At 45.2% G+C, this 27,391-nt stretch overlaps 1 protein-coding gene across 6 annotated transcripts in view; it reads left to right on the top strand.

Moving 5' to 3' along the window:
• Positions 1 to 27,391, top strand: part of bcas3 (BCAS3 microtubule associated cell migration factor) — a 692,691-nt gene that overhangs the window by 638,201 nt on the left and 27,099 nt on the right. For 5 of the 6 annotated variants that reach the window (XM_033045811.1, XM_033045814.1, XM_033045813.1 and 2 more), the window contains one exon: positions 16,008 to 16,175. The exons of the other annotated variant lie outside the window; for it this stretch is intronic. In XM_033045811.1, the coding sequence (XP_032901702.1) occupies positions 16,008 to 16,175 (168 nt within the window). The remainder of the gene's footprint in view (positions 1 to 16,007; positions 16,176 to 27,391) is intronic. 6 annotated transcript variants of the gene reach the window in all.

Here is a 27,391-nt window from a genome sequence, read left to right as displayed (position 1 = left end):
AAATGAAATGAGTGTGGATGATGAACAGTGTAGGAAGGAACTGCAGACGCTGGTTTACACCGAAGATAGACACAAAATGCCGGAGTAACTCAGCGAGACAGGCAGCGTTTCTGGATAGAAGGAATGGGTGATGTTTCGGGTCAAGTACAGGTGTTGGTTATGGGGAACAGGCAGGAGAATGGGGTTAGGTGGGAGATATAGATCAGCCTTGATTGAATGGCGGAGTAGACTTGATGGGCCGAATGGCCTAATTCTATACCTATCACTTATGATCTTATGAGATCCTTCCTCTGATGAACAGTCAGATCTGAAGGTTCCAAGGCATGGTTGATGGCTTCAGCAGTAAATGAGTCACATCAATGGTGCCTCTCCCAAGGAAACCAGTGTGGGGTTTGCCGAAATTGTTGTTTTTATATGTGGATCAACCAACTCGCAGGTCAATGTATGCACAGAATGCATAATATTCCAGAGACACAATTGTGTCGTGATTTTGCTGAATCGTAGCACATGACGGGATTCATACTCGAACTGGGGGAGATGCATTTTCCACCTGAGTGAATAATTTCATGATGGACAGAGCAAGACAAGGATCGTGGGGAGGGGGGAAGAAACAGAGCAGTTATCAAATCAAAGTGAGCATTTGTGGAGGAGGAGCTGGGTTAACCTCTGGCTCCAGGAGTCCGAGACAGCAAACAAGCCGCCCAGATAACCAAACAAGTCGTATATCTGACACATCGTCAGCTGCAAGTGTTTGCTTATGCCCAGCACGGCCTGTCGCTAAAAGGAGCAGCTTGTAACTACTGAAGGTTGTTTTTGCAGTGCCTCCCTCAGAGTGTCTTTCAGCGTGAGTGTTGTTTGGAGTCTGTCTGTGAAGTGCTTCTGTAATTAAGATTGAGAACTGCAGGAGGATCCAGCAGTTGTAGATTCAAAGAACAGCAGTCTGCTTGGGACGTCCTCACCTCAGGGTGTGGTACGAGCTTGCAGCCACATCCTCTGTTCCCACTTCAACTGATGTGTGGGCGTGCTGCATCTTTCCAAAGGAGATTTGGGAAGATCTTAATTATCCCTTTCCTGGTGGTTTGGTGTAAGAGTGCACCATCTGATGTCATATTGAACTTGCTTACTACTCTAACTCCTGAAGGTGTGCAGTTAGCATTGACTGGGTCACTTCAGAAAATGTAGTGAGTGCTGGAGAGGGTGCAAAAAAAACACTCAGACGTCTTATTCCTGGATGTTACAACCAACTCCTCCTGAAAATGATGCACGTACGGTTGAGATCGGACAGAGAGTGGGGGAGCTGGTCGAGCCGCTGCCCCACAGTGCAAAAGACCCGCATTCAATCTCGACCTCCAGTGATGTCTCTGTGGAGTTTACACGTTCTCCCTGTGATCTCTTGGGTTCTCCCGGGTGCTCCGGTCTCCTCCCCCATCTTAAAGGCACGTTGGTTGGTAGGTTAGGAGACAGCTATGCATTGATCCTGGTGTCCAAGTAGGAAATTTGTACAGTTTATGGATGTTGATGAAAATATAGGGAGAATATAATGGGATTAGTGTAAAAATGTGTGCTTGACGGTCAGTGCAGACCCAGTGGGCCAAAGGGCCTGTTTCCTTGCAGTATGTCTCTATAACTGTGTGTATTGTGCGTAGATAGAATTGGGCTCAGATGTAATAAAAGATTTGTCCCGGTTGCCCCTATCCCAAACCCCAATGCCTTGCCTGACAGATAGACACCTGATACTAGACATTGGAACTTTTTCAGAAAGAACTGCAGATGCTGGAAAAATCGAAAGTGAAGTTGTTCTGTTCACAAGCTTACCCTTCACAAATCACATTACACAGTGTCCAATTTATACATTGTATGATCCCAGAAACAGCTTGGTGGTGAATATAAGGGTAATCTGTTTATAGTGCTGGTTCAGAAAGCCATATCAGCGAGGGCAACAGGGCAAGCAGCACCTCTGACAATGCAGTACTCTTTCACTAGTGAACCGAAAATCATGTTATCGTCTTAAACAACTCAATTGGATCATCTTTAATCTACACTGGAAAGAATACAGTCCTAGTCTGTACCATGAAGTCTAGTAAGCCACAAACAAATTGCCTCTGTATTTCTCTCATCAAACCGTCAATGTTGCCATCTCACTCTTAGCTATTAAAAACCTTTTTTCTTTAATTGTGTCCTCAGTTCTCCGTCCCGTTCCCCCCCCCCCCCCCGCGACCATCTGCTCACCATCTGCTGTTTACTCTTCTTTACATAAAACAGGTTTGATAATCTCCTGTACTTGATGCCACGGATTGCCGTGTCGTTAGGACATCAAACTTGGACTCTTTTGGGGTTTTCTTTTGATGGTGGTACTGAGGTCAACTGGCGCTCGGGGTTTTGCCGAGTCAGACAGAGGCTGCTGAAAATAATCAACGGCTCCCTCTATAGTTAGAAACGTAAACAGGCCATGCAGACCACGATTCATTGCTGAGTTAGATATCTTATCTGAGGTGGTGATTGTGCTGGCTGAGGTTAAAATGTATTTCAGTAACCCTTAAGACAAGGGAAAACAGCCAGTCCCCTTGCTCATGATCACTAACTCCTCATGCAAAGTGTGTGCTTAGAAGTAAGATTGTTGGATGACAACGGATACCTCCTTAGTTAAATAACTTGAACAAAACACAAAGTGCTGGAGGTACTTAGCTGGTCGGGCAGCATCTGTGGAGTGAATGGACAGGTGATGTTTTGACCCATCTTCAGACCCGGAGTGTGATGAAGAGTCCTGATCCAAAATGTCGCCTGTCCATTCCCTCCACAGTTGCTGCCCGACCCACCGAGTTCCTCCAGCACTTTATGATTTTCTCAAGATTCCAGCAATTGCAGTTCCCTGTATTTCTGATTAAATAGCTTGCATGGTACTGTCGATCAGTTGTAGAATCATAGGAGATTGAGCAGGCCCTTCGACCCACTGAATCCGAGCCGATCATTTATACTAATCCTACACTAATCCGATTTCTGTTCCTTCACATTCCCATCAAATACCCCGTCCACCCATTTGCATGACTTTCCCACTCACCTACAAACTCAGGGCAATTTTCAGCAACCAATTAACCTACTAACCCAAATGTCTTAACGGTGTGGGAGAAAGCAGTAGCACCCAGGGGAAACATAGAAAATCGCAGGGAAAATATGCAAGCTTCCCACAGACAGCACTGGAGGTCAGGATTGAACCCAGGTTGCTGGATCTATGCTGTAAATGCTTCTAGATGCTCACAGCTTGATGTGTGCTTGGCTTCAGTGGAGCCACAACCCAGCAAGGAGTCAGTAACTTCAGACGAGTAGGGGGGGGGGGGAAAGTCGACTTTTGCCAACCAGTATTCTTAAAACCATTGACAGTCCTGACAGTTTGTGATTGAATTTCTTTTAAGGGGCTTGTGCATGTGTGAATGTGTGTGAAATATCGAAAGGGGTGTCCATGAGTCGTCGCCACTTCATATATCATCTGATCGTGGTGATTAAAACAGTATTGGTAAACTTGTAAAAAGAGTGCGTTAGTGGTGAGTAATGAGGTGCCTCGGTTGTTCTGCTGATGGTTTAAGGTTGTAACGTTTTCAGCTACCACCTCAGGAGGTCAGAGTTCGCGTATTATCCTGGCCCGAAGTGACTGTCAAGAATTCACCAGTGAAATATAAGGGTCAAAAGTCACCTTGATCACCGAGGTGCTTGGCAGCGGAGCACAAAGCAAGTTGAGAACAAAACCCTCATGTTCTTAAAGTGGTATTCTCACCTGAATGAGGACTGCTATATTTCAGTCTTTTGCCAAAGCTATGTCAAAGAATACTCTTAAATCCGCACAACTTCTGGAGTCTGTTATTTTGTTCTTTCTTCAAAGCACAATGTAAAGCAGCTTGACTGGACGCAGCACGAAAGTGCCAGGTGCGATCCAAGACTTGCACCGATTTTGCTGATGTCAGCAAGGCTAGAGGTAGCACCGGCGCCCCTTAGCTTCAAGGCCCTTGAACTTAGGGAGTGGATTGCAACCTAGGGTTAGTTATCCTGCTCGGTGTCCACTCAGTCCCCCGCGGACTGTGTGGGCATTGTGTGCAATGGTGACCCAGCTACGTTGCACCCCTTCTCAGGGTTGATAGCCTGTTGCGTGGGCTATCTAGCTTCACACACAATGACTGCTCTCTCAGCTGAGCTACAGGTGCATGCCCCCAAACTGACCCCCAGGGGATTGAAGAGGAAAAACGATGAAGAGAGCCTCTCACTATTTCTCTTCTCGTTGCAAACATCCTGATTGTGTCCCCAGGGATATGAGCTGTTTGTGCAGATGAACTTTCCCAGTTCCCTTCTCAGTTTTGTCAATTCCCTTTTGCTGGAACCCATAAGTAAATGCTTCCTTCAGTCGGTATACATGTGTGTGTGTGTTCAACGCAGGAGTTGAGCAGAGAGGTTTTTTTTGCTTTTGTTGAATATAGGGACTGATTAACAGCCTCTTCATCTCAACTCTGGGCCTAAACCCACGGTGGATTAGATTACAGCCGAGAGTAAGGAAATGTATCTGTGATAAATTATTTTCAGTGATGTTGTCAATAATTTCCGCAGCGGTCGGCTTCTAATTCTCCTCATATTACAGCCCTCCAAGGTTCAGATGTGCTCCTTTGAGTCAGACAGTATCAGATACTGTTTTCATCAAAAAAAAATCCAATTTTTCCTTCTCGACCGGACAACCAGTGACAGGGCTGCTAACCTGCTCTGACAGCAGACCATGTGAGATTATAGATGAAGAGATCAGACGCTCAGATTTTGAAACCAAAGAAAAAATAATTTAATCAAGCCAGGGTTAGAGACAAGTGTCTATTTGTAGTGAATTTATAGAGAAGCAGCAAGGAATCAGCAATCAGCACCAGGGTTCTGTGAATTATTCTCAATACAAATAATACAATTTAAAAAAAATATAAAAATTAATATATATTTTATTTATGGAGCTCCTCCCAATGGATTATTCAGGAAATACACCTCCCATTATCTCATTAAACCATTCAAACCAGGTAGGTTGTGGTCCATGCACCCTCTGGCTGATCTAGTGCTGTGTAGGTCATATATCAGCTCCCACCAGGTCCCAATTAAACGGCGGTTTCTGTGGTGGAGCCTACATTGTCTCCGAGAAGTATCTTCATGATCAAAATCTTCACCCTTGTGACTATCTATGCTTAGCATCTTCATTCGCACCCGTACACATCAACAATCATCTCCGCCACCTCTCTTTAGTAGCACCTCCACCCTACCTCCCTCCCAGTTCACACCTCCCTGCTTAGTTACTCCAGCCCTGTGCTATTCTGCTGATGGTTTGTGCTAGATAGTATATCATTTTTCCCTGAGTGTCCCAAGACCATGGAATGTAATTGCAACCACTCAAGGTCAGACTCCCAGATAGATAAAAATATTGGCCTGCTTGGCAACACAGTGACAAAACATGGCAGGCCCAGATCTGCTTTTGGAGTAATAAGCTTAGGGAAGTTTGACCTAAAAAGACCGATTCCAGTCTGTGCATTGAATTTCCAAACACAGTGTCTTGATCTGATTGTGTTTTAGGTGAGATTAAATTGGTTAAAATCCTTAACTGTTCTAAATCCCACAGAGTGATTCCTCATTAATCTCTTTTCCTTCCAAATGCAATAGTGGCAGGTTTAGACTGATTTGCCATCTAGATGAACACAGACAAGGACAGTATTCCACTGTGTCGATACTTGGATAAGGGAACCTTGTTCGCTGGTCAGTCGACCGGCAACCGTGATTCAGTTAGTTGCCATGTCTCTCCCCCTATGGGTCAGAAGCTTGTGATTTAGCGCATAATCCAGGCTGAAACTCTCAGCCTGGTACGGAGGAACTTCTGCATTGGCACACAAGTAGATAGAATGGTAAAGAAGGCATATGGTATGCTCGCCATTGTGAGCGGGGCATTGAGAATAAGAGTCAAGAAGTCTTGTTGCAGCTTTATAGGACTTTGGTTAGGATGCCTTTGGAGTATTGCGTGCAGTTCTGATCTGCCCATTACAGGAAGGATGTCGAGGCTTTGGAGAGGGTGCAGAAGAGGTTGACCAGAATACTGCCTTGATTAGAGAGCAGACAGAGTGGGAAGAAAAGGGGGGAATCGGGGATGGGAGATGAGGGGAAAGGAACAAGGTGACCGGGAGGGGTAGGAGTTAGTGGGAGAAATGGGGGCGCACCAGGGTGCGGGTGGGGGGCATGGGGTGTAACTTGAAGTTGAGCATGGGGATAAATTTAAGTAAGTTAGTGGATCTTTTATCAGCTAATTCAGAAGTGGGGAAATGTGTAAGGCACTGCCCAGAGGCAGTACAGCGCAAGTTATTTGTTTATCATTCTGTACAACTCTTAAGTTCCACTGCGGCTGGCCCAGTCACCTCACACGACATGGGTAACACACTTAGCCAGATAATCCCTTGGTTTCTCTGGAAGATTTATGTCGCCAGAAAGGGTCAGTGTTGTTAGACACCGCTACTCGAGGTGTGAACTTTAGTGCTGACCTTGCTGTGATTGTGCCAATCCCTCCAGCCACTGGCTTATCCAGAGAGCTGTAAAGAAAGTTTCCTGCCCCCACACTTGACAAGGGCGGTCCTTTGTCTGCCACTGATAGTCCTGTAAGCAGTGTGTCTGTAAAATGTAGTTTATTGTTAGTTAATCTGTTGACAGAGCAGGCAGTTTTTTTCAGTGAATTCCAACCTGAGGGCCATGGCTAATTGAACAAATTAGCACAGCAGGGGCTGGATGGGAGTGGGATCAGGCACGTTTGCAGCAGCAACATTGCATTGCAGATCACTGGAACCTTTCACCGATTTCTCCAGCCTTGGACTTCCATTCTCAATCTCTCTGACTAACATCTCCAAGATGTTTCTTAAAATCCCCCTCTGTGGTTAATCATGTACACATCTACCAGCATAATGTAGATTGGTGTCAAATGTTTGCTTAATAATGTTGCTGCAAAACAGTTGTAACATTCGACGATGAATTTCTGGCCCCATCCTCCATTAACCAAGGGTAGCACAGTGGCGCAGTGGGTCTGTAGAGATGCTGCCATACAGCGCCAGAGACCCGGGTTTGATCCTGACTAAGCGTGCTGTCTATACAAAGTTAGTGCGTTCTCCTTGTAACCATGTTGGTTTTCTCCAGATACTTTCCACACTCTAAAGGCATAGAAATTTGTAGGTTAAATGACTTTGGCAAAATTGTACATTTTTCCCAGTGTGCAGGATAGTGGTAGTGTACAGGGTGATCACTGGTGGGCGCCGACTTGGTGGGCTGAAGTTCCTGTTTCCTTGTTGTATTTCTCTCTCTAACGTCTAAACCATGCTTCAAATTCATTGTGATCATGAAATAGACAATGGTCACAAGCCACCTTTATTTGCAGAGTGAAATGTAAAGGCAAAGAGATGGATACGGGTGGAAGGGGGGAGAGGGGAGAGAAAGATGGGGATAAGAAAGGAATAGGCGACTCAGGGATAGGAGATGAGCGTATAAAGGGGAAATAAGCATGATGACGTGGGAGAGATGTGTTGCGCCAGTAGGAGGATGCGGTGGGGGGAGGGGAATGAGAAGGGAGTGTGGCATAGATTCATTCCTCCGCTGTTTTCCTTAACTTACACCCCTTTGTCTCCATTTCATCTCAATACTGTAATTTACTCCAGCCATCTGCCAGTCATCCAGTGATTCCAGCACCTGCAGTTTCTTGTGTCTCAGTGTGACCAAGTAATTGAGGTGTTTTGGGAAGTATTTATTGGACTTAAATCATAAATAAAAACAGAATTTGACTGCCTCAAGGGTGCCTCTCTTTTTGGTAATTGTTTTCAGTAAAATACTGGATGGAAAATCCTATATTTCACAGTTTTAGGGAATCCTTTATGGATAAATAACTACAGTGGATTACTAACTTGAAGTGTTGGACTTAGCCACTCTTGGTGTGTCCTGTAACACTGCTTTTTAGGTGTGTGGTTGTGAGTGTCTGCACCAGGACTGGGAAACTATCAGGTTCGATACTTGGGCTGACACCTGAGTCCAGTGAAGCCGTCAGCTGAGGTCAAAATTAGCCTTAACTTTTATAGATGAAGAAGTTGAAACCAAGTTCCCACCTTGTCACTGAAAGGAGCATATGCATAGATGTGAAAAACAAAATTAGACTTGTTTGTGACACCTCCCTTAATTGGATATCTTGTTTGTGTCTAAGTTTCCACATCGGGAATGACTGGATTACTTATTGAAAGCTGCTCAGTGCCCATAGAAACTGTAGTTCAACTAGAATTGACACATAATGACCCCTTTTATGGTGAGATTCAGCCCACGGAATCCATAACCCAGCATGAATGCATTCAGTCCCTTGTACACACATGCTGTGCATGTTGCAATGACAGTGCCCCTGCTGCCCATGCCCAATGACAGCTAATGCATGTGTAGTCCATCTTCAAATGGTAGTTATTGACCACGGGTGCTGAATATGCCCTTGGACATAGTGCCTTGAAGATTTAGACACGGGCAAGTTAGGCCGAAGAGCCTGTTTCTGTGCTGTATAACTCTATGACTCTATTTAGACTCTTTGGGATGTGTACCCCCCAATGTACACTTTCAGAAAAAAACTGGCCGAATATAGATCATTTAACTTTGACTGACATCTTTTCTGACCACCTTGGGTAGGTGTGTGTTCTGGTTCCGGCCTACTACTGTGTCATTAGTGCCTAGTGTTGTGGACCTATTTGGGCAGGGTGATAAATTTATGTCTGGGTTCGGATCTGAAGCTTGCTGCAATTGCTTTTCTGGAAGCCTGCCCTCTCAACTCCCTGATCACAGGTTTGTAAAGCAAACTTCAGACTTTGACTGTTTGCTTTGGCAGACCCTGAACCGCTGCGATGATCTGTAAAGTGGATTTTATATTTGGATATTTTAGTTGGCAGTGGTTAAAAGCCATGCCGCTGATTACAGGCCCAGATGTCACTGCACACATCGCTGTTCGGCGTTAACCCAACTTTAAAGTTTTCATTTAAATTAGCAAAGCGCATAATCTCTACTGTCTTACTATTACTTTCCCCCATCCCCCTAACTGGTCTGATCACTTTCGTCGAACTAGCACTGTCCCTGTGTCTCGACAGTTTTCATGAGAAAGTTGCCTCATTGAGAAGTTTGTTTTCTAAAGGAAGTCTATCACTCGGGTTGTCTTGGCTGCTGACACCAGATTCTTCACTTCCTGTAATAAGAAGGTTATGCAGATGAAGTGGATACAAAGGGGAATTGAGACCACGTACACAGTACTAATGTTTCATCTCGCCGGCCTTCCTTGCCTGCCTGCTGCAGTCTGTATTAGTTCACGTTATTAAAAATGAATAACTCGGTGGATGCAAATTAATAATCCAATGTCTGTCCGTCACCTTTCACATCAAGGCAGGTGGTACTGGGACAAATAATTCCACCTGGTGCTCACTCTGTGCCATCGTCCCCTTGTTCGTCTCTCCAACCTCTGCTGTATCGTAGGAGCTTTTGTTTCAGAATGTCTATCTGACTGAAAACTCATGGGCATTGACAATGCAAGACCCAGTCGTTTGTGCTGTAAAACTTGTAACATGATTACTGAAGAGTCCACTGTGAGCTCCTTGAAATCCCAAATGGATTAGAGTGGACGAGAAGAAAGAATCTGTGGCCCATCCATTAAAACTTTCATTCATGCTACGATTTTTTAAATGGTAAACATGTATCACAGTGGATAGTGAGACAAGCTGGCTGATATGCTTCCTGCTAGTATTAGTGTTTTAGTTTAGAGATATAGCGCGGAGTCAGTCCCTTCGCCCCACCAAGCCCACGCCGACCAGCGAGTTCCGCATACTTACACTTACACTATCCTATACACACCAGCAACAATTTACAATTTTACCAAAGCCAATTAACCTACAAACCTGTACGTTTTTGGAGTGTGGGACGAAACCGGAGCACCCGGAGAAAGCCCACGCAGGTCACAGGGAGAACGTGCAAACTCTGTATAGACAGCACGCGTGGTCAGGATCGAACCCAGGTCTTTGGCGTTTGTAAGGCAGCAGCTCTACCGCAGCACCACCATGCCGCCCCTGCTGGGATTTCCAATTCCAGAAAGTGGGACCAACCTGCTCAAAAAATGCAAGGGAAAGACTGTTTGTTAATAAAAAAGACCTTGCACCATCTCAGGACATCCCTAAGCTCCTCACAAATATCAAAATAATCATGAAGCACGGTGATTGCAGTTATGTGAGGAATGCAGAATGTAATTAGTGCACAAACAAAATCTCACAAACAACACCGGATTATGAACTATTGACTCTAATAGTGAAGGCCAAATTATTGGCCAGGAATACAGGGACATCTCTCTGGATAATGCCGTGAGATCTTTTTGGTTAACTTGCAATGGACAGACAGTGTCTCCACCTTGAAAGACAAAGTCTCTGGCAGTACAGCATTCCTAGAGCTCCACTTTAGAAATCAGACCAAGTTTTGTCCTCTAATCTCGAAAAGACTTGAACCCCTAGACCTCCTGAATCAGAATGCCACTGATGGAGCCAAAGCTACTGAGCAATTCCATACTGAGACTCCATAGTCTGACAGACTCAACACAGTGACCCAGTTTGCTGAACTATAGTCTCACAGCTCCAGTGACCTATGTCCCATCCTGATCTCCGATGCTCTCTTTGTGGAGTTTGCACATTCTCCCGGTGACTGCATGGCTTGCCCCTGGGTACTATGTAGTGGAATCAAGAACGAGAGGCCATAGGTTTAAGGTGAGAGGGGAAAGATTTAAAAACAACAGGACTATTTTTTCACTCTATGGTACTGGTGCTCACAGGTTGTTGAACCCTGCGGTCGGGTGCCTCGGACATGTGACTCTGGGTAGGGGTTGAGTTTCGCGCGCTTTCTGGGCGATGCCCCTTCAGTCGCTCTGGACCACCGTTGCGGCTGGATCTGTTTATTGGTTGTGTTGAGATACTTCGTCAGTTTACTTGTTTTGTTAATAAACTCGTTTGAACAATCGACTCTCATCTCATCCGCCAAACTATCAGATTTGTAAATCATGATATCCCATGCACAAGGCCACGCAGATTATCCCTAATCAGTCCATTCCTATCCAAATAGTGGCAGATCCTGACCCTAGTAATCCCCTCCAACAACTTGCCCACTATTGACATCAGGCCAAAGGGCCTGTTTCCACACAAAATCTCTCTATGACTTTAACTCCATACAGTAATTTATCATCTAGGTTTTCCAGAGAGGGCAGTAAGCTCACTGTATTAATGCCAGGACTCAGTTTAGAAACTGAAAGAGACATAGAAAGGTCTAAGGCCTTGGGCAGGGCCATGTCAGGTTTAATAATTTCTTCACTCTATCATCCCACCTGCAAGTATCGCCTGCCCCATTTAGACACCAATTGTCTGCTGTATAATACAACTGACAAGGGCAGGACCTTGCCCCTGAATTGAGAAGATACCTTCAGGCAGCCTGGCCATCCTTGCAGAAGCTGCTGGAAGGCTACAGGCCATTGTGCAGGAGGACTCACACTGTTAAAAGGGAAACCGAGACAGGATTAGTTTTCTTGAGAAAATACAGATCTCCAGTTGCAGGAGAAAGGGGGAGAAAGGAAAAACAACTCTAGGTAAATTGACAGGCTTGAGTCGCAATGAATTATAAAGGACAAGTGTCTAAGTTATTGAGAAATATATTTGTGCATTTCTGTTCTATAAATTTGTTGATTGCAGGTTTGCATGTTAATTGGCTCTATAAATTGCTCCTCGTGTTTCGGGAGTGGATGTGAAAGTGCGATAACGTAGAATTTATTGAATGGTGGAGTAGACTAGTTGGCCTAATTCTGTTCCTTACTGTATGACCTTATGAACTAATGTGAAAAGGTGACTGATGGTCGGCATAGACTCGGTGGGCCGAGTTTCCATGCTGTATTTTTCAAATCCATCAGAGCATGTTTCATGCTAATTCTATCAGAGGATTCAAAGGAAAGTCTGTTAGGCAGGGAATTGACCGAAGGGATTGAGGGTAAATGCCTGTGCTGACACAGGTTTGATTTTAGAGGTGAGAGATTCCAGGCGTCCTGGGTGGCGAGCCAGCCATTTTAACAGTGTTAGTATTGTCTCATAAATCAAGCTGAAGAATGATTGGTATACTGGGATACACAGCTCTGTTCAATCATTTCCACGAGCTTTCATCATAAGACCTTTCGTTAACCTGGCACCCGCTCTGCTATTAGTTGTGTGGCACCTTCGCCACACCATGATCCCTCTACTCACAGCCAACGAGGCTGGCAAGACCAGGATTCGACGAGGTTGGCAAGGCCAGGATTCACTGCCCTTGTGAAGATGGGGGTGAGTCACCTTCTTGATTTGCTGGAATCTATGTGGTGAAAATAATTCTACAGCAACATTGGTTCAGAAATTCCATGGGTTTGGCCCAGAATGAGGGAATGACAACATACTTTGGTCAGAGTGGTTTGTGACCATATGAGGGAAACGTGCAACTAATAGCATGCTAGCTGCCCTTATCCTTTAAGCGTTGAAAGAACACTGGCAAATTGTATGTTGCTGAATATTTATAGCCCTGACTATCAGTTGAACATTTTGCCTCATCTCCAATATTTTTGTGAGATAAACAAAAGAAATTACAAGCAATCAGACAGTCCTGGAGAATTGACAACCCAAGTTTGGACTCTGGCGGTGCTTTGTGCCTACTTAAAGTAAAGGTTGAAAAGGCTCAGAGATACCAGTGGTCTAATGTCAGAAGCTGAGTATCAACCTCGGCAGCAAGCAGAGACCCAGTGTAAGAGCTGTGTATCAATTGTGTGGCCAGCACAGGCCTACAGTTGGTGCACACCTGCTTCCACACTGTATCCCTAAACTAAAATAAACTAAGCTCAAGGAACTAAGCACAGCCAGTGAGAGATCACTGTTGAAGAAAAGGATCCGCAACTTTGTTAGCCCCTTAAACTGCCTCAGAATTTTTCATAGCATTTTACAGTTAATTAAATATATCTTTGAAGTGTAGGCCCTGTTGTAGATGGGGTAGATGGAGAAACGAGAGGGCATTTAAGAGGCTTTTAGATAGGCGTGTAGATATGCAGAGAGGGATATAGATCACATGCAGGCAGAGGAGATTGGTTTAACCTGGCATCATGTTCGGTGTAGACGTTGTGGGCCAAATAACCTTTTCCTGTGCTGTACTAGGTTATATGTTCTATGTCTGTTTTTATAATTAGAGGGGGATTACACGGGCACTCTTTCCCCTTTTGCTCTCAACTCCACAGGGAGCCTCTGTTCCTCAATGGAATGTGAGAGGAAAGCAAGCCATTCAAAGTAATTCCTCACTGGTGAAACATCAGGTCATGTGGAGGTTGGAGTCTGAACCTGCAGTGACTCTGGCAGGTGGAGAGACAAGACAGAATAAAAATAGCACTAGGAAAATCTCATTAAAGTGTGGGTCTGAAATCAATTGAATGTCCAAGTGGCTCACTGGATATGTGCACTTGTATGCATGTGCACTTTGTGTGTGATTCTGTCAAGATGTATGGGCAGGCAGAGAAAGCCAGTGAGAAAGTGTCTGAGTTTGTCCCTCATCCCTGTGTGCACCTCTTTTTCTGCGAGTATTCTTGGCGCTTGTGTTTTGTGCATAATAGGCAGTGGCAACACTGTTACGCAGAGCAGCCTCTGCTTTGAACCTGGGGCTCAGGGTCTGCATGCACTACCTTTCTGGCAACTAGGACCGGTCTGTAATGGGCCAATTGGGTAACAACTCAAGAGGCTTTGCGTTTAGGTCCCTGTTCAAAGATTTAACCAGAGAAACTCGGTTGGTCAATCCAGTGCTGAGGGAGCACTACTTTTTTTTTGTTAAGTCATGAAAGGTGTAATCCAGAAAGGGAGTGAAGATGTGATAGCTATAGGTGGAAGTTTCTGTCAGCAGCTTAGGGGAAAATCTGCTTCCATTGCCCCATTTCTGTGGTGCTAACACACACTTCTCTGTGCCTGAGATCAGAGTTAGGTTCCCACCTGCGGACGATGGTCACTGTTGAATATGAAACACCATCACTTTCGCCCAAGGAAATCACAGTTGCTTGCTCCCCACAGCCTTGCAATACAAACTTTTACTTGAAGTTAGATATGATTGGGTGATTTACGAGACATTTAGAAGATACAATGGGGTAATGAAAGGGGCTTTTAAAATATATGATAGAGACATTTAAGAGGCTTTTAGAAGATACAATAGAGCCATTTAAGAGGCTTTAAATAGGCACATGGATATGCAAGGAATGGAGGGATATGGATCATATGCAGGCAGAGGAAGAGTTGTTTAACTTGACCATGCTTGGCACAGACAGCTGAGGAGCCCAGTTCCTGTGTTGCAATGCTCCATGTGCTATGTACTGGCATGTGGGCAGGTGGCCATGGAGGCCAGATCCCATTTAGTTCCCTCTTCATCCTGTCATTAAAGCAGCATATCAAATCCGAACCACTTTGCCAACAGGTCACAGAGTCAGTGCCCTAAGGGTTCGCCCGTCATGTTGGCATCGTGCTCTTACAGGTCAGAGTCCTCGAGATGGGCTCACCCTCCTGCGGCACCCACACCCTCGTCCACCCCAGTCTGCCCTGACTCTCAGCATCTGTCAGTAGCCATCAGTGTGTTGTGAGACTGCACAGCCTCACTCAAGGGCTGTGACAGCCAAGAACTCTATCCTTAGAACACTGAGCACTTAATCATTTCCCAGCTTTATCGCTGCACACGCACACTTCCTGCACAGGGCAAACAGTGCAGCTAGAAAAACTGGATCAATGCAGTCAGCAATAATCTCGCATGACAAACAGTTGACAGCTTTGTTCTCCAAGCCGAGAAGGTTAAGGAGAGAATTATTAGAAGTATTCAAATATCATGAAAGTTTTGATAGGATACATAAGGAGATACTGTTTCTAATGGAAGGAGACTGGGGCAAAGAACGCAGATTTAGAGTTACTGGAACGAAGTAAAAGAATTATGGTTTGTTGTGAATTAAATGATCTGGAACATGGCATTAGAAAGAGTGGTGTTAGCAGATTCAATTGTAACTGTCCAAAGAAGGTAAGTGAATAGGAAAATAAGGCAGGACAATGCCAAGATGCAGGAGTCATCTTGTAATACAAGGATTACAGGATAGATCTTTCAAAGGGCTGGCACATGGCTTCCTGAGTTGCGTGATTATACGATGATTCATGGTATATGTAATCATCTACTAGTTCCTTACTCTTCTGCAACAAGAAGGCCGCTAGTTCGGTTGACTAATGCTCTGTTCATTCATTGATCACCGTTCTGACTGGGCAATTCTTGGGCACAATCACAGCCCAGTGTTGCCCTTTTCCCTCAGGTATGCAGAAGGAAGCATGTGAACGGGACACTGCACTTTACAAGGAGAGGAATTCAAATCAGAGTTCCTTCACTGCTGTCTGAACCTTGATGAAAATTGGAATTAACCTCCCAGGGAGGGGGGGGGGGGGGGGTTATACGAAGGGTGAAACCCATCTGGGATTATAAATTGACTCCTTTGGAAGCGTCATGTTTGCCTGTCCACTCATGGCACCATACATTTAGATTCAGTGACTGTCCAAAGGGTAGATAAACTTGTGCCATAAACTCTAATATGTGGTAAGGAATTGAGCAAGCTCCCTCTAAATTGTTGTCCACCAGTAGTCCATCTCTATCAGCACGTGTACAGCACACCTAGGCATAGGTCACCCAACAACAGAGCGCTTTAGACACCAAACATGCAAAGGATTTGCCTCCAAAGTGTACCGCACCTCTCTCATGCAATGTCCCATAGTATATTCGTAAATGGGCCACTGAATAAAAACAAACAAGGTTGGGACGTCAGGATTGTGAAGGAGGGTGTCGGCCAACCGCTCTGCTGGAGCCTCAGTCACTGGAAGGAGGAGTGAGAGTAAATGACACCCCCGGGTCTTCTCTTGTTTCAGGGACGTTTGATCGTAGCGTGACACTACTGGAAGTATGTGGCAGTTGGCCAGAGAGCTTTGGAGTGCGACAAATGTCATCTATCGATACCACAGACGAAGGTCTTCGTGAGCGTCTGGCAGACGCCATGTCTGAATCACCCTGCAGGGACATTGTGGGCTCTGGAACAGGTAAGGCAGGAGTCCATATGGTGCATAATCCTCACAAATAAACCTCGTAGAGAAACTGAGATAACAACTTGAAGAGACGCTCACCTGGACAACGGAATCATGACCACCTTACATATAAAGCAATATCCTATCAATATCAATATCGGCATGTTTCAGAAGAAGTCTTAAAATTGGCATATAAAAACTTAAATAGAAAATGGATTCCCATTCCCTTTATTAGTTTTCAAGACATCTTCACGAGCCACTGTGCAAAAAATCTAATCTTACATTTTCAAGGCACAGGCACTAAATTATCTGAGCTTTGAGCCATATCGGAGTTTACGATAACCTAACCAGGCCAGACATCATCCCCATGACCCATTTTACTTTTCATTGGTCAACTTGCTAAACAGGTGCCAAAACTGATTAAAACATTTCATATTTACCTACAACACAGAAGGAGATCCTTCAGCCCATTTTTTGTGTTAACAATCCCATCAATCCCCTCCCTCCGATATTTCCCTGCAATCTATTGTCTCGCTTATAGCCATTAACACCTTCCACTGATTTACCTACCATCCACCTGCATGCAAGTCAATTTACAGTGGCCATTTAAGTGAACAGCCTGCACATCTGGATATGGCAAGGAACTGGGGCACTCTGAGAAAGCCCACAAGGAGTGCTTGTAAACTCTGCACAGACAGTATCCACAGTCAGAATTGAAGTGGGCCACTGGAGGTGCCGTATCACATGCACTCTGATTGTGTCTATTTCCCTCTGAGTGCTGTGGGCTGAAATTATGCCCTGATTGTGCAACTTGCATCCAGGGACACTCAGCTTCTTGCTCATTAGATCGCTTATAAAAGAGCCCAGTTGAGGTGTGCTATAGGTTGGAAACCAGCACACGTCAAATAGCCCGGCAGAGCCTGGTGAAATGCAGCAGAGAAATTTCCTCTGCTCTCAAGTAGTAACACGGTCACTTTGAGCTGATCTGGTTTGAGCACATCCAATGTACGCACTTTGATTAGTGGCCTGACCAGTATTTGCTTCAGGTTGCAACAGCCCTGCCCCCCCCCCCCTCCCCCCATGCTGTGACAACCTCAAGACCTGAGACAGTCACAGTTAGAATAAGTCCATATGACGCAGTTACTGGGTTGGGTGGTCCCAGTAGATGCCATTTGATTGGATCATCATTGAAGAGCAAACTTCACAGAAAATTCTCCAAAGCGGACCAAAGAAGTCTTTTCACCTTACCGTGCCTCAGCATGGAGGCTGTCACATTACTGACATTTCTTTATTCAGAGCAAAGCCGCTGTCAAAGCTTTGAGAAAACATAAAATGGTGAAGAAACTCAGCAGGTCAGGGCAGCATCTGTGGATTTGGGTCGAGACTCTTCTTTCAGACTTCAGACCCTTCTTTGCTCAAGATTCCAGCATCTGGTGTTCCTCGTGTTTCCATCAAACCGAGACTTTTATCCCACTCCCAATGGCCCTACTCTTGCCCTTCTGTCTGGGTGTGAAGTTAGCCACTTCGACCTTCCAGCTCAACCTTTCTGATGTTCTGCCTTACATCCCAAAGAAACCCAGCAGCCTTCAGTGGAACTCCTGGCACTGAGTATTCATACTTACTGGATTGAGTAAATTTCTGACAGTCCAAGATTCATAGAGTGTGGAAACAGGCCCTTCTGCCCAACTTGTCCGCACCGACCCACAGTCAACACATGCTAAATATTGGAATTTTGTGTGGGGGAGCAGAGGATATGGAAGATGGGGGCAGGATGTAAAAATTGAGGCTGATTTGGCTCATTGGCTCACAGGTTGTTTACTGTTCCCAGTGAAGGAGGTATTCAGCCCATTAGATTCCTGACAAATAATACCTTCATGAAAAACACTCAAGAATGTGCTGACATGCTTGCAGTCTGACATCCATTAATCCATTTTTAGTGTAAGAACTGCAGAGATAGGCCGGGGCAGGCTGGCTGTATCTTATCATGCGACTCTCTGACCCTGTACAACATCCCTTCCCCCACAAACAGTATGGTCAGTGCACGGCCACCTTATTTGACACATTCAGAACAGAAACCTTAGTACAGCTTGATCTGTGGCTGGGGTCATGTGCAGGTGATATTCAGTTCCAATTAACATAGAACAGTACAGCACAGGAAAAGGCCTTTCAACCAACAATGTTGGTTTAAACTCATTAGTTAAACTAATCTACATGAGTTAAACTAATCTCTGCCTGCATGTGATCCATAACCCTCCATTCCCTACAAATTTGTGTTCCTATCTAAAAGCCTCTCAACCACCAACCCTAGTAGCACATTCCTGGCAACCACCACTATCTGTAAAACTTGCCCCACACATCTCCTTTAAACTCTCCTCCTTCTATCCTATTTATGCTTCTCATCATTTTATACACTTCCATCAAGTCTCTCCTCACCTTTTGGCATTCCAGAGAAAACAATCCAAGTTTGTCCAATCTTGCCTTATAGCCAATGCCCTCGAACCTGGTAAACCCCCCCAAAGCCTCTCCAAACCCTTTCCAAAGCCTCCACATCATTTCTTGTAATTACACATTTATTCTGCCTCATGTTTACTTCTATGTGTCTTGCTCCATTGCCTTAGCCAGAATAGCTGTCGAGTCAACCAGTGAAGTTGTTAGCCGATTTCTCACCCTGCCCTTTTCGAAAAACTGTCATCAAACCCTTACCTGAGCTCCCACTGCTGCGATTGTACCTGCAAACTGATATATAACCATATAACAATTACAGCACGGAAACAGGCCATCTCGACCCTTCTAGTCCGTGCCGAACACGTATTCTCCCCTAGTCCCATATACCTGCGCTCAGACCATAACCCTCCATTCCTTTCCCGTCCATATAACTATCCAATTTATTTTTAAATGATAAAAACGAACCTGCCTCCACCACCTTCACTGGACGCTCATTCCACACAGCCGCCACTCTCTGAGTAAAGAAGTTCCCCCTCATGTTACCCCTAAACTTCTGTCCCTTAATTCTCAAGCCATATCCCCTTGTTTGAATCTTCCCTACTCTCAGTGGGAATAGCTTATCCACGTCAACTCTGTCTATCCCTCTCATCATTTTAAAGACCTCTATCAAGTCCCCCCTTAACCTTCTGCGCTCCAAAGAATAAAGCCCTAACTTGTTCAACCTTTCTCTGTAACTTAGTTGCTGAAACCCAGGCAACATTCTAGTAAATCTCCTCTGTACGCTCTCTATTTTGTTGACATCCTTCCTATAATTAGGCGACCAAAATTGTACACCATACACCAGAATTGGCCTCACCAATGCCTTGTACAATTTTAACATTACATCCCAACTTCTATACTCAATGCTCTGATTTATAAAGGCCAGCACACCAAAAGCTTTCTTTACCACCCTATCTACATGAGATTCCACTTTCAGGGAACTGTGCACAGTTATTCCCAGATCCCTCTGTTCACCTGCATTCTTCAATTCCCTACCATTTACCATGTACGTCCTATTTTGATTTGTCCTGCCAAGATGCAGCACCTCACACTTATCAGCATTAAACTCCATCTGCCATCTTTCAGCCCACTCTTCCAACTGGCATAAATCTCTCTGTAGACTTTGAAAATCTACTTCATTATCCACAACCCCACCTATCTTAGTATCATCTGCATACTTACTAATCCAATTTACCACACCATCATCCAGATCATTGATGTACATGACAGACAACAGTGGACTCAACACAGATCCCTGTGGCACCCCACTAGTCACTGGCCTCCAACCTGACAAACAACCATCCACCATTACTCTCTGGCATCTCCCATTCAGCCACTGTTGAATCCATCTTGCTACTCCACCATTAATACCCAACAATTGAACCTTCTTAACCAACCTTCCGTGAGGAACCTTGTCAAAGGCCTTACTGAAGTCCATATATACAACATCAACTGCTTTACTCTCATCAATTTCCCGAGTAACCTCTTCAAAAAATTCAAGAAGATTAGTCAAACATGACCTTCCAGGCACAAATCCATGTTGACTGTTCCTAATCAGACCCTGTTTATCCAGATACTTATATATATTATCTCCAAGTATCCTTTCCATTAATTTGCCCACCACTGACGTCAAACTAACTGGGGTATAATTGCTAGGTTTACTCTTAGACCCCTTTTTAAACAACGGAACAACATGCGCAGTACGCCAATCCTCCGGCACTATTCCCGTTTCTAATGACATTTGAAATATTTCTGTCATAGCCCCTGCTATTTCTACACTAACTTCCCTCAATGTCCTAGGGAATATCCTGTCCGGACCTGGAGACTTATCCACTTTTATATTTCTCAAAAGTGTCAGTACTTCCTCTTCTTTGAATCTCATAGTTTCCATAGCTACTCTACTTGTTTCCCTTACCTCACATAATTCAATATCCTTCTCCTTGGTGAATACCGAAGAAAATAAATTGTTCAATATCTCCCCCATCTCTTTTGGCTCTGCAGATAGCTGTCCACTCTGACTCTCTAATGGACCAATTTTATCCCTCATTATCCTGTTGCTATTAATATAGCTGTAGAAACCCTTTGGATTTACTTTCACCTTACTTGCCAAAGCAACCATATCTTCTTTTAGCTTTTCTAATTTCTTTCTTAAGATTCTTTTTACATTCTTTATACTCCTCAAGCACCTCATTTACTCCATGCTGCCTATAATTTTTGTAGATCTCTCTCTCTTTCCAATTTTTACTATTTCCTTTCAACCGAACAGGGATATAAAGATTCTGTACTCTTAAAATTTCACCTTTAAATGTCCTCCATTTCTCTTCCACATCTTTCCCATAAAACAAACTGTCCCAATTTACTCCTTTTAAATCCTTTCGCATCTCCTCAAAGTTAGCCTTTCTCCAATCAAAAATCTCAACCCCAGTTCTGACCCTCTCCATAATTATATTGAAACTAATGGTATTGTGATCACTGGTCCCGAACTGTTCCCCAACGCATACCTCTGCCACCTGACCCGTCTCATTTCCTAACAGGAGGTCCAGCCCCTTTTCTAGTAGGTACTTCTATGTATTGCTGCAAAAAACTATCCTGCGCACATTTTACAAACTCCAACCCATCCAGCCCATTTACAGAATGTGTTTCCCAGTCTATGTGTGGAAAATTGAAATCTCCCACAATCACTACCTTGTGCTTACTGCTAATATCTGCAATCTCCTTATATATTTGCTCTTCCAATTCTCGCTCCCCATTTGGCGGTCTATAATACACCCTTATAAGTGTTGCTACCCCTTTCCCATTACTGCAGTTCCCAAATAGCCTCCCTAGACGAGCCCTCTAATCTATCCTGCCAATGCACTGCAGTAATATCTTCCCTGATAAGCAATGCAACACCTCCACCTCTTGCCCCTCCAATTCTATCACACCTGAAGCAACGAAATCCTGAAATATTTAGTTTCCAATCACAGCCCTCCTGCAACCATGTTTCACTGATCGCCACAACATCATACTTCCAGGTGTCAATCCACGCTCTAAGTTCATCCACCTTTCTTACAATGCTCCTAGCATTAAAATATACACATTTAAGAAACCCACCCTCTCTTATTCTCTGTTTATTGTCTTTTTCTTCTCTCTCCCCTACATTTTGGGTCAGAGTGCTACCATTCTCTGCCTCCTGCCTCACACACTGACTGCTAGCTTTCCCAATTTGAGTCCCTCCCCCCAACCATACTAGTTTAAAGTCTCCCCAGTAGCCTTTGCAAATCTCCCCGCCAGGATATTGGTCCCCCTCGAGTTCAAGTGCAACCCGTCCTTTCTGTACAGGTCGCACCTTCCCCAAAAGAGGTCCCAATGATCCAGAAACTTGAATCCATACCCACTGCACCAGTCCCTCATCCACTCATTTATCCTCCACCTCGCTCCATTCCTACTCTCACTGTCGCGTGGCACAGGCAGTAATCCTGAGATTGTTACCTTTGCAGTCCTTCTCCTTAACTCTCTACCTAACTCCCTAAATTCTTCTTTCAGGACCTCTTCTCTTTTTTTACCTATGTCGTTGGTACCTATATGTACCACAACCTCAGGCTCCTCTCCCTCCCATTTCAGGATTTCTTGGACACGTTCAGACACATCCCTGACCCTGGCACCAGGGAGGCAAACTACCATCCGGGTCTCCTGTCTGCGTCCACAGAATCGCCTATCCGACCCCCTGACTATAGAGTCCCCTATTACAATTGCCCTCCTCTTCTTTTCCTTACCCTTCTGAGCAACAGGACCGGTCTTTGTGCCAGAGGCCCGGCCGCTGTCGCTGCCCCCAGGTAGGCTGTCTCCCCCACCCTTACTCAAACATGAGTACTTATTTTCAAGGTGTACAGCCACCGGGGTACTCACCAGTCCCTGCCTCTGCCCATTGCCCTTCCTAACTGTGACCCAGTTTTCTGTCTCCCGTGGTCTTGGAGTGACCACCTCCCTGTAACTCCTTTCTATGACCTCCTCGCTGTCCCTGAGCAGACAGAGGTCATCGAGTTGCTGCTCCAGGTTCCTAACACGGTCCCTTAGGAGCCCCATCTCGACGCACCTGGCGCAGATGTGGACGTCTGGAGGGCACTCAGACTCCATGACCTCCCACATCTGACATCCAGAACAGTAAACTGCCCTGGCCCTCATTCTCCCCCTTATCCGAATACAATAAAGCCTTACCCGGGATACAAGCCAATCAGCTGCTTCCTCTGGTCTTCTTCCACCAATCAGAGGCTTCCACCAGACTCCTTCTCTGGAAGTGAGATGGAACGTTGCAGATTTCGGTAACTCACAGCTCCAGGTAACTCCTCCTCGCACCAACGGCTCCCCAGGCCTCTGTAGAAGCAAGCCCCGCGCTGTTTTTATACTCACAGCTCCAGGTAACTCCTCCTCGCACCAACGGCTCCCCGGGCCTCTGTAGAAGCAAGCCCCGCGCTGTTTTTATACTCACAGCTCCAGGTAACTCCTCCTCGCACCAACGGCTCCCCGGGCCTCAGAGCCAGAGATATAGACCCAGATATTTAATCTGCTTCCAAATGCCCTGAACCTATTCTCTGTTGCTCATGTGTCCATACTCACATCGACAGACCCAATGATATGATAAGTGGCTCTCAGTCAGTAGTTTTAGAATTGGTGAGGAAAAGTGTTCAAAGTAACATCTCCATTGGGTTATTCTGCTGGTTGCTGATTGTGAGAGTGTGTTGGAACTTAGTCCTTGATGCCTGGAAGCTTCCTGGATAATCCTGGAACATCGTAAGTAGTAGTAACCTAACTGTAGGGAGAAGGGAGAAATAGCACATCGATTGACCACCTGCTGAATGGCCAGACATTGATACTTCAGGGACTCTCATCTCACCTTCCTCTTCTCCATTAGCCAGTGAGTACAGAAGGCTAGAATTCCACCTTGTGGCAACCAAGCCTAGTCTGTGTGTGAGTGCCAGCAAACTGGCTGTCCATGGAAGGAAGGTCAGAGCCAAGCCCTCAGTGTCTAGAGCAGCACTTCAAAGCCTTGTTTCCCTGTTGCCCTTCCGGTTCAAGTGCCTTATCTGCATTTCATGCTGGCTTCTGAGCCCTATGACTAGTGCTGGGTGTGAGTGAGTCATGGGGGAAGCTTAGAAGAATAAGGAAGAGGAAATATCAGCATCTCTGAAACTTCCAAAGAACAATAACAAATCAAGTTTATATAGTGCTTTTAACACATCAAATATTCAAAGGAATGTGATTTGAAGGTAGCCGGAAAGACGCCAGGACAGATGACCAGTAGCTTGGCCAAAGAGGTAGGTGAGTCTACACTCCAGAACCAAGATTACTTCATCCGGCAAGCTGTTTATTTTCTCTTTTCCATTATCAGGTGTACCAGGGTACAGTGAGACACTTTTTTTGCGTGCAGCTCAGCAACAATAAGCACAATCCCCCGGTTAATCAAGAATGTACAGAACATCACACTGAGACGATATGCAAAAGGCGCCATTCAGGCACCATTTCACAGTCCCAGCTGCAGCCGGCCACAAAGGCCCATTGCAGCCGACGCATCCATCCCGGTCGTCTGGCGAACGGTTTGTCCCTCTCCTTCCACTTCTGCCCCAGGTGGGTGCCACGTGTGGCTCGCAGGGATTTCTTTACTCACGCATGGTACGATTTGCCTGGATAGCATGCGAAACACAGTATATCTCGGTACACGTGGGAATATAATAAACCAAACCAAAGCCAAACCATCACAGAGTTACACTTCACTCAGAACGCGTCAACACACCAGGAGGATGAGCTCCATTTTCTGATTGTTGTACTGAGAGGATGAATGGGAGTAAAAGGCCCATAAACAAGATCCTGAAAAGTGTGGATCACTTTCTGTCTCCTGGGAGCCACCTCTCAGCAAAGACACAAATTAATGACAAAATCCACCACTGCCCACAGCGAACCAGCACATTCTGGCAGACTGAGTGACAGACCAAGACCTTGAACTTTAAGCCGAACTCTTGATCTCAGGGTGCAGCAATGATCACTGGTTTGGAGACATGGTGCCCAAAAATGCCACCAACACAAATGTCTCGAGAAAATATTCCAGATTTGTTGGCAGAATGGGCAAACCAATGTCAGTATCCTCTCCTAAACTGATATCCCAGGCATTGTGGCTTTGATCATGCTCAATCAGCTCTGGCATACAGAGCACATTGTCAACATGCCCGACATTAGGCTTCTGGAACAAGTAGAGCACAAAGTACTGGAGGAACGCAGTGGGGTCAAGCAGCAATGGAGTCATGAAGTTTTGGGTTGGGACTCTTCAGACTGATTGGAATTGGGAAGAAAGCTATAAAAAGCTTGACAAGTGATAGGTGCACTGGTGAGAGGGGTTTAATTGGCAGATGGGTGAAGTAAGTGACGAAGTCTAGAGGTGAAAAGGAGACAAAGGGGTGTCAGATGAGGAGAGGAGGAGTGAAATGTGAAGCCGGAGGAAAGGATGTGTATGCAAGGGGACAATGGGAAGGGAAAAGGGGGGAAATGGAAATGGGGGACTTGGGGATGGGAGATCAGTGCATGAAAGAGGTGGATGGAGCAGGAGAACTGATGTGGGGGGAGATGAGTGGTGGTATTCACCAATCACTTGCCAAAAATTATCCCACCCCCACCTCTCTATATCAGCTTCCCCCCCCCCCCTCTTCCACCCAGTCTGAAGAAGGGTCGCAAACTGAAACATCGCCTGTCCATTCCCACCACAGAAGCTTCCTGACCCGCTGAGTTCCTCCAGCACTTTGTGTTTTACTCACGATTCCATCATCTGCAGTCTCTTGCGTCTCCATTTCACTGAAGCAAGATCGCTTGGCCTTGTCATGAAAAGAGATTTCCAGGAGGAAAGAGGATATACATTCTCAAAATCTCCTTTTAAAAATATAACATCCTCATGCAGGGCCCAAGTATAAACAACGGAAGGGAGCAAACAGCACATCCATTGCCTAGTGGAATATCACCCACCACCACCTGTGGTAGAGTCTGTAATCCTGTATAGCACTCACTACCTATTTCAAAGCCCACAAAACCTGTTGCTGAATCAGCCTAAGAGGAGGAGAATAAAGGATGAGAGGAAAGTAAAGAGTTAGGGTGGCGCAAGGAGGGAATTCCAGGCCTTGGTAGCTGAAACCATGGCATCCAGTGATGAGGTACTGGAACTGAGAGATGTTCAAGAGGCTACAGAGGAGCAGAGAGTTCCCAGGGCCATAGAGCTGAGGGCAAACAAAATAGCCGAAGGTTCGATGTGTTTACCATTGCCGCGCTTGCGATGGAGAGGTTGAGCTGGGTATCAAGAGAGTGACACATAAACAAAGGGAAACTTTGACAGCTTAGTGTTTAACTCATTTAGGGACATTGCCTTGTTCCACTGCTTTTCCTAACAACAGGCTCTTTCATATTCCAGAGGGTGCAAGTCTGAGTCTGGACCGTGCAGCTCGGAGCAGAAAGGTCACAAGGCAGTAATGCAGTTAGCATTGACTGCCCCCTCTTGTAGTGCGTCTATTAGCCTGTAATTTGATTTGTAGCTATTCATTGGGAGTCCCTGCAGCAGTGTGGTATGGGCTGCCATATAATTGGTACTGTCTCTATTTTTACATCATTAGATTAGCCCCTGGTGCCTGGCCACTTGTTGTCTGTGCTGGGCCGACCATTTATGTGGTTTTAATGTAACATAAAATTCATTACTGACCACATTGAGCAATCCCACAGCACCAGCACCAAGACCATCTCCCTAGGCTACCCCTCTCGACCCCGCCCGCCATCTCTCTCCCACCACCTCAAGTTCTGCTTTGTGCAAGAACATTGTTTTAACCCTTTGTGGAACGACAGTCAGGATAACATCATCAGCTGGACTAAAACAAAGAAGCAGCCATGGCAAAGATGCCTCAGGGCTATCTGCAAGTCAGGACAGAAGACCATGGTCCAAAATTATTGTTAGTACTTCCGTGTTTGCACAGAGGGCCCTGGGCACACGAGGTGATGTCAAACGTGCCTCATACTCATTTGACATTGCCAACAGGCCTCCTGCACATTCAAGCCACAGTGAAAACCAATGCACATTTTAACTGGGTATTAATATTTGCAATTAAAACTCTCATTCCTATGTTAAAATACCTCCATCATTTCTATATCCCCTCTCCTCTACAACCTCTGAAATAAATTAAATCCTCCAATCCTCATTATTAAATCACAGTGAAGAAGTTAGTATGGCCATAGAGGGAATTCAACATTATGATTTTAAGACTTTAATGTCTTACTCATTGCATAACTTTCCTCTGTGGAGCTATGGAGTTAACAGTACTTTAACAAAAGAGATCTAGCATAAAGTAACTGCTTTACCTGAGTTTGTGAATTCTACCGAGCAGCTGTCCATTTGATAACAGGGTAGAATCTCCCTTTAATGAATACAGGTCAGGAAGCTCCTGCCACTGGGTGCTGAGATTCCAGGTTGCCAGTATTAAGTGGGTGCAAAGATATCCTAGGATTCACTTTGGCATATTTGGTTCCACTGAAGGCAAGGAAGTGAAGAACCACATAATGGTACCTGATATTATCGTGTGTGTTTCGTGCTGGTGACCAAACACTAATTTCTCTCAGCAGGTGTTTGTGACGGAAGATTACCACAGGGATGACTTGGGATTGGAAATCAATGATACTTCTATTCATATATGTTAAGTTGATCAGTCTTGGGCATAAAAGCCACACACAAAGAATTACAGAGGTTC

The sequence above is a fragment of the Amblyraja radiata genome, chromosome 28 (genome assembly GCF_010909765.2).
Source record: "Amblyraja radiata isolate CabotCenter1 chromosome 28, sAmbRad1.1.pri, whole genome shotgun sequence".
Classification (NCBI taxonomy): domain Eukaryota; kingdom Metazoa; phylum Chordata; class Chondrichthyes; order Rajiformes; family Rajidae; genus Amblyraja; species Amblyraja radiata.
Note: the sequence above shows the minus strand (reverse complement) of the source record. Positions and strands in the feature narration are given on the sequence as shown.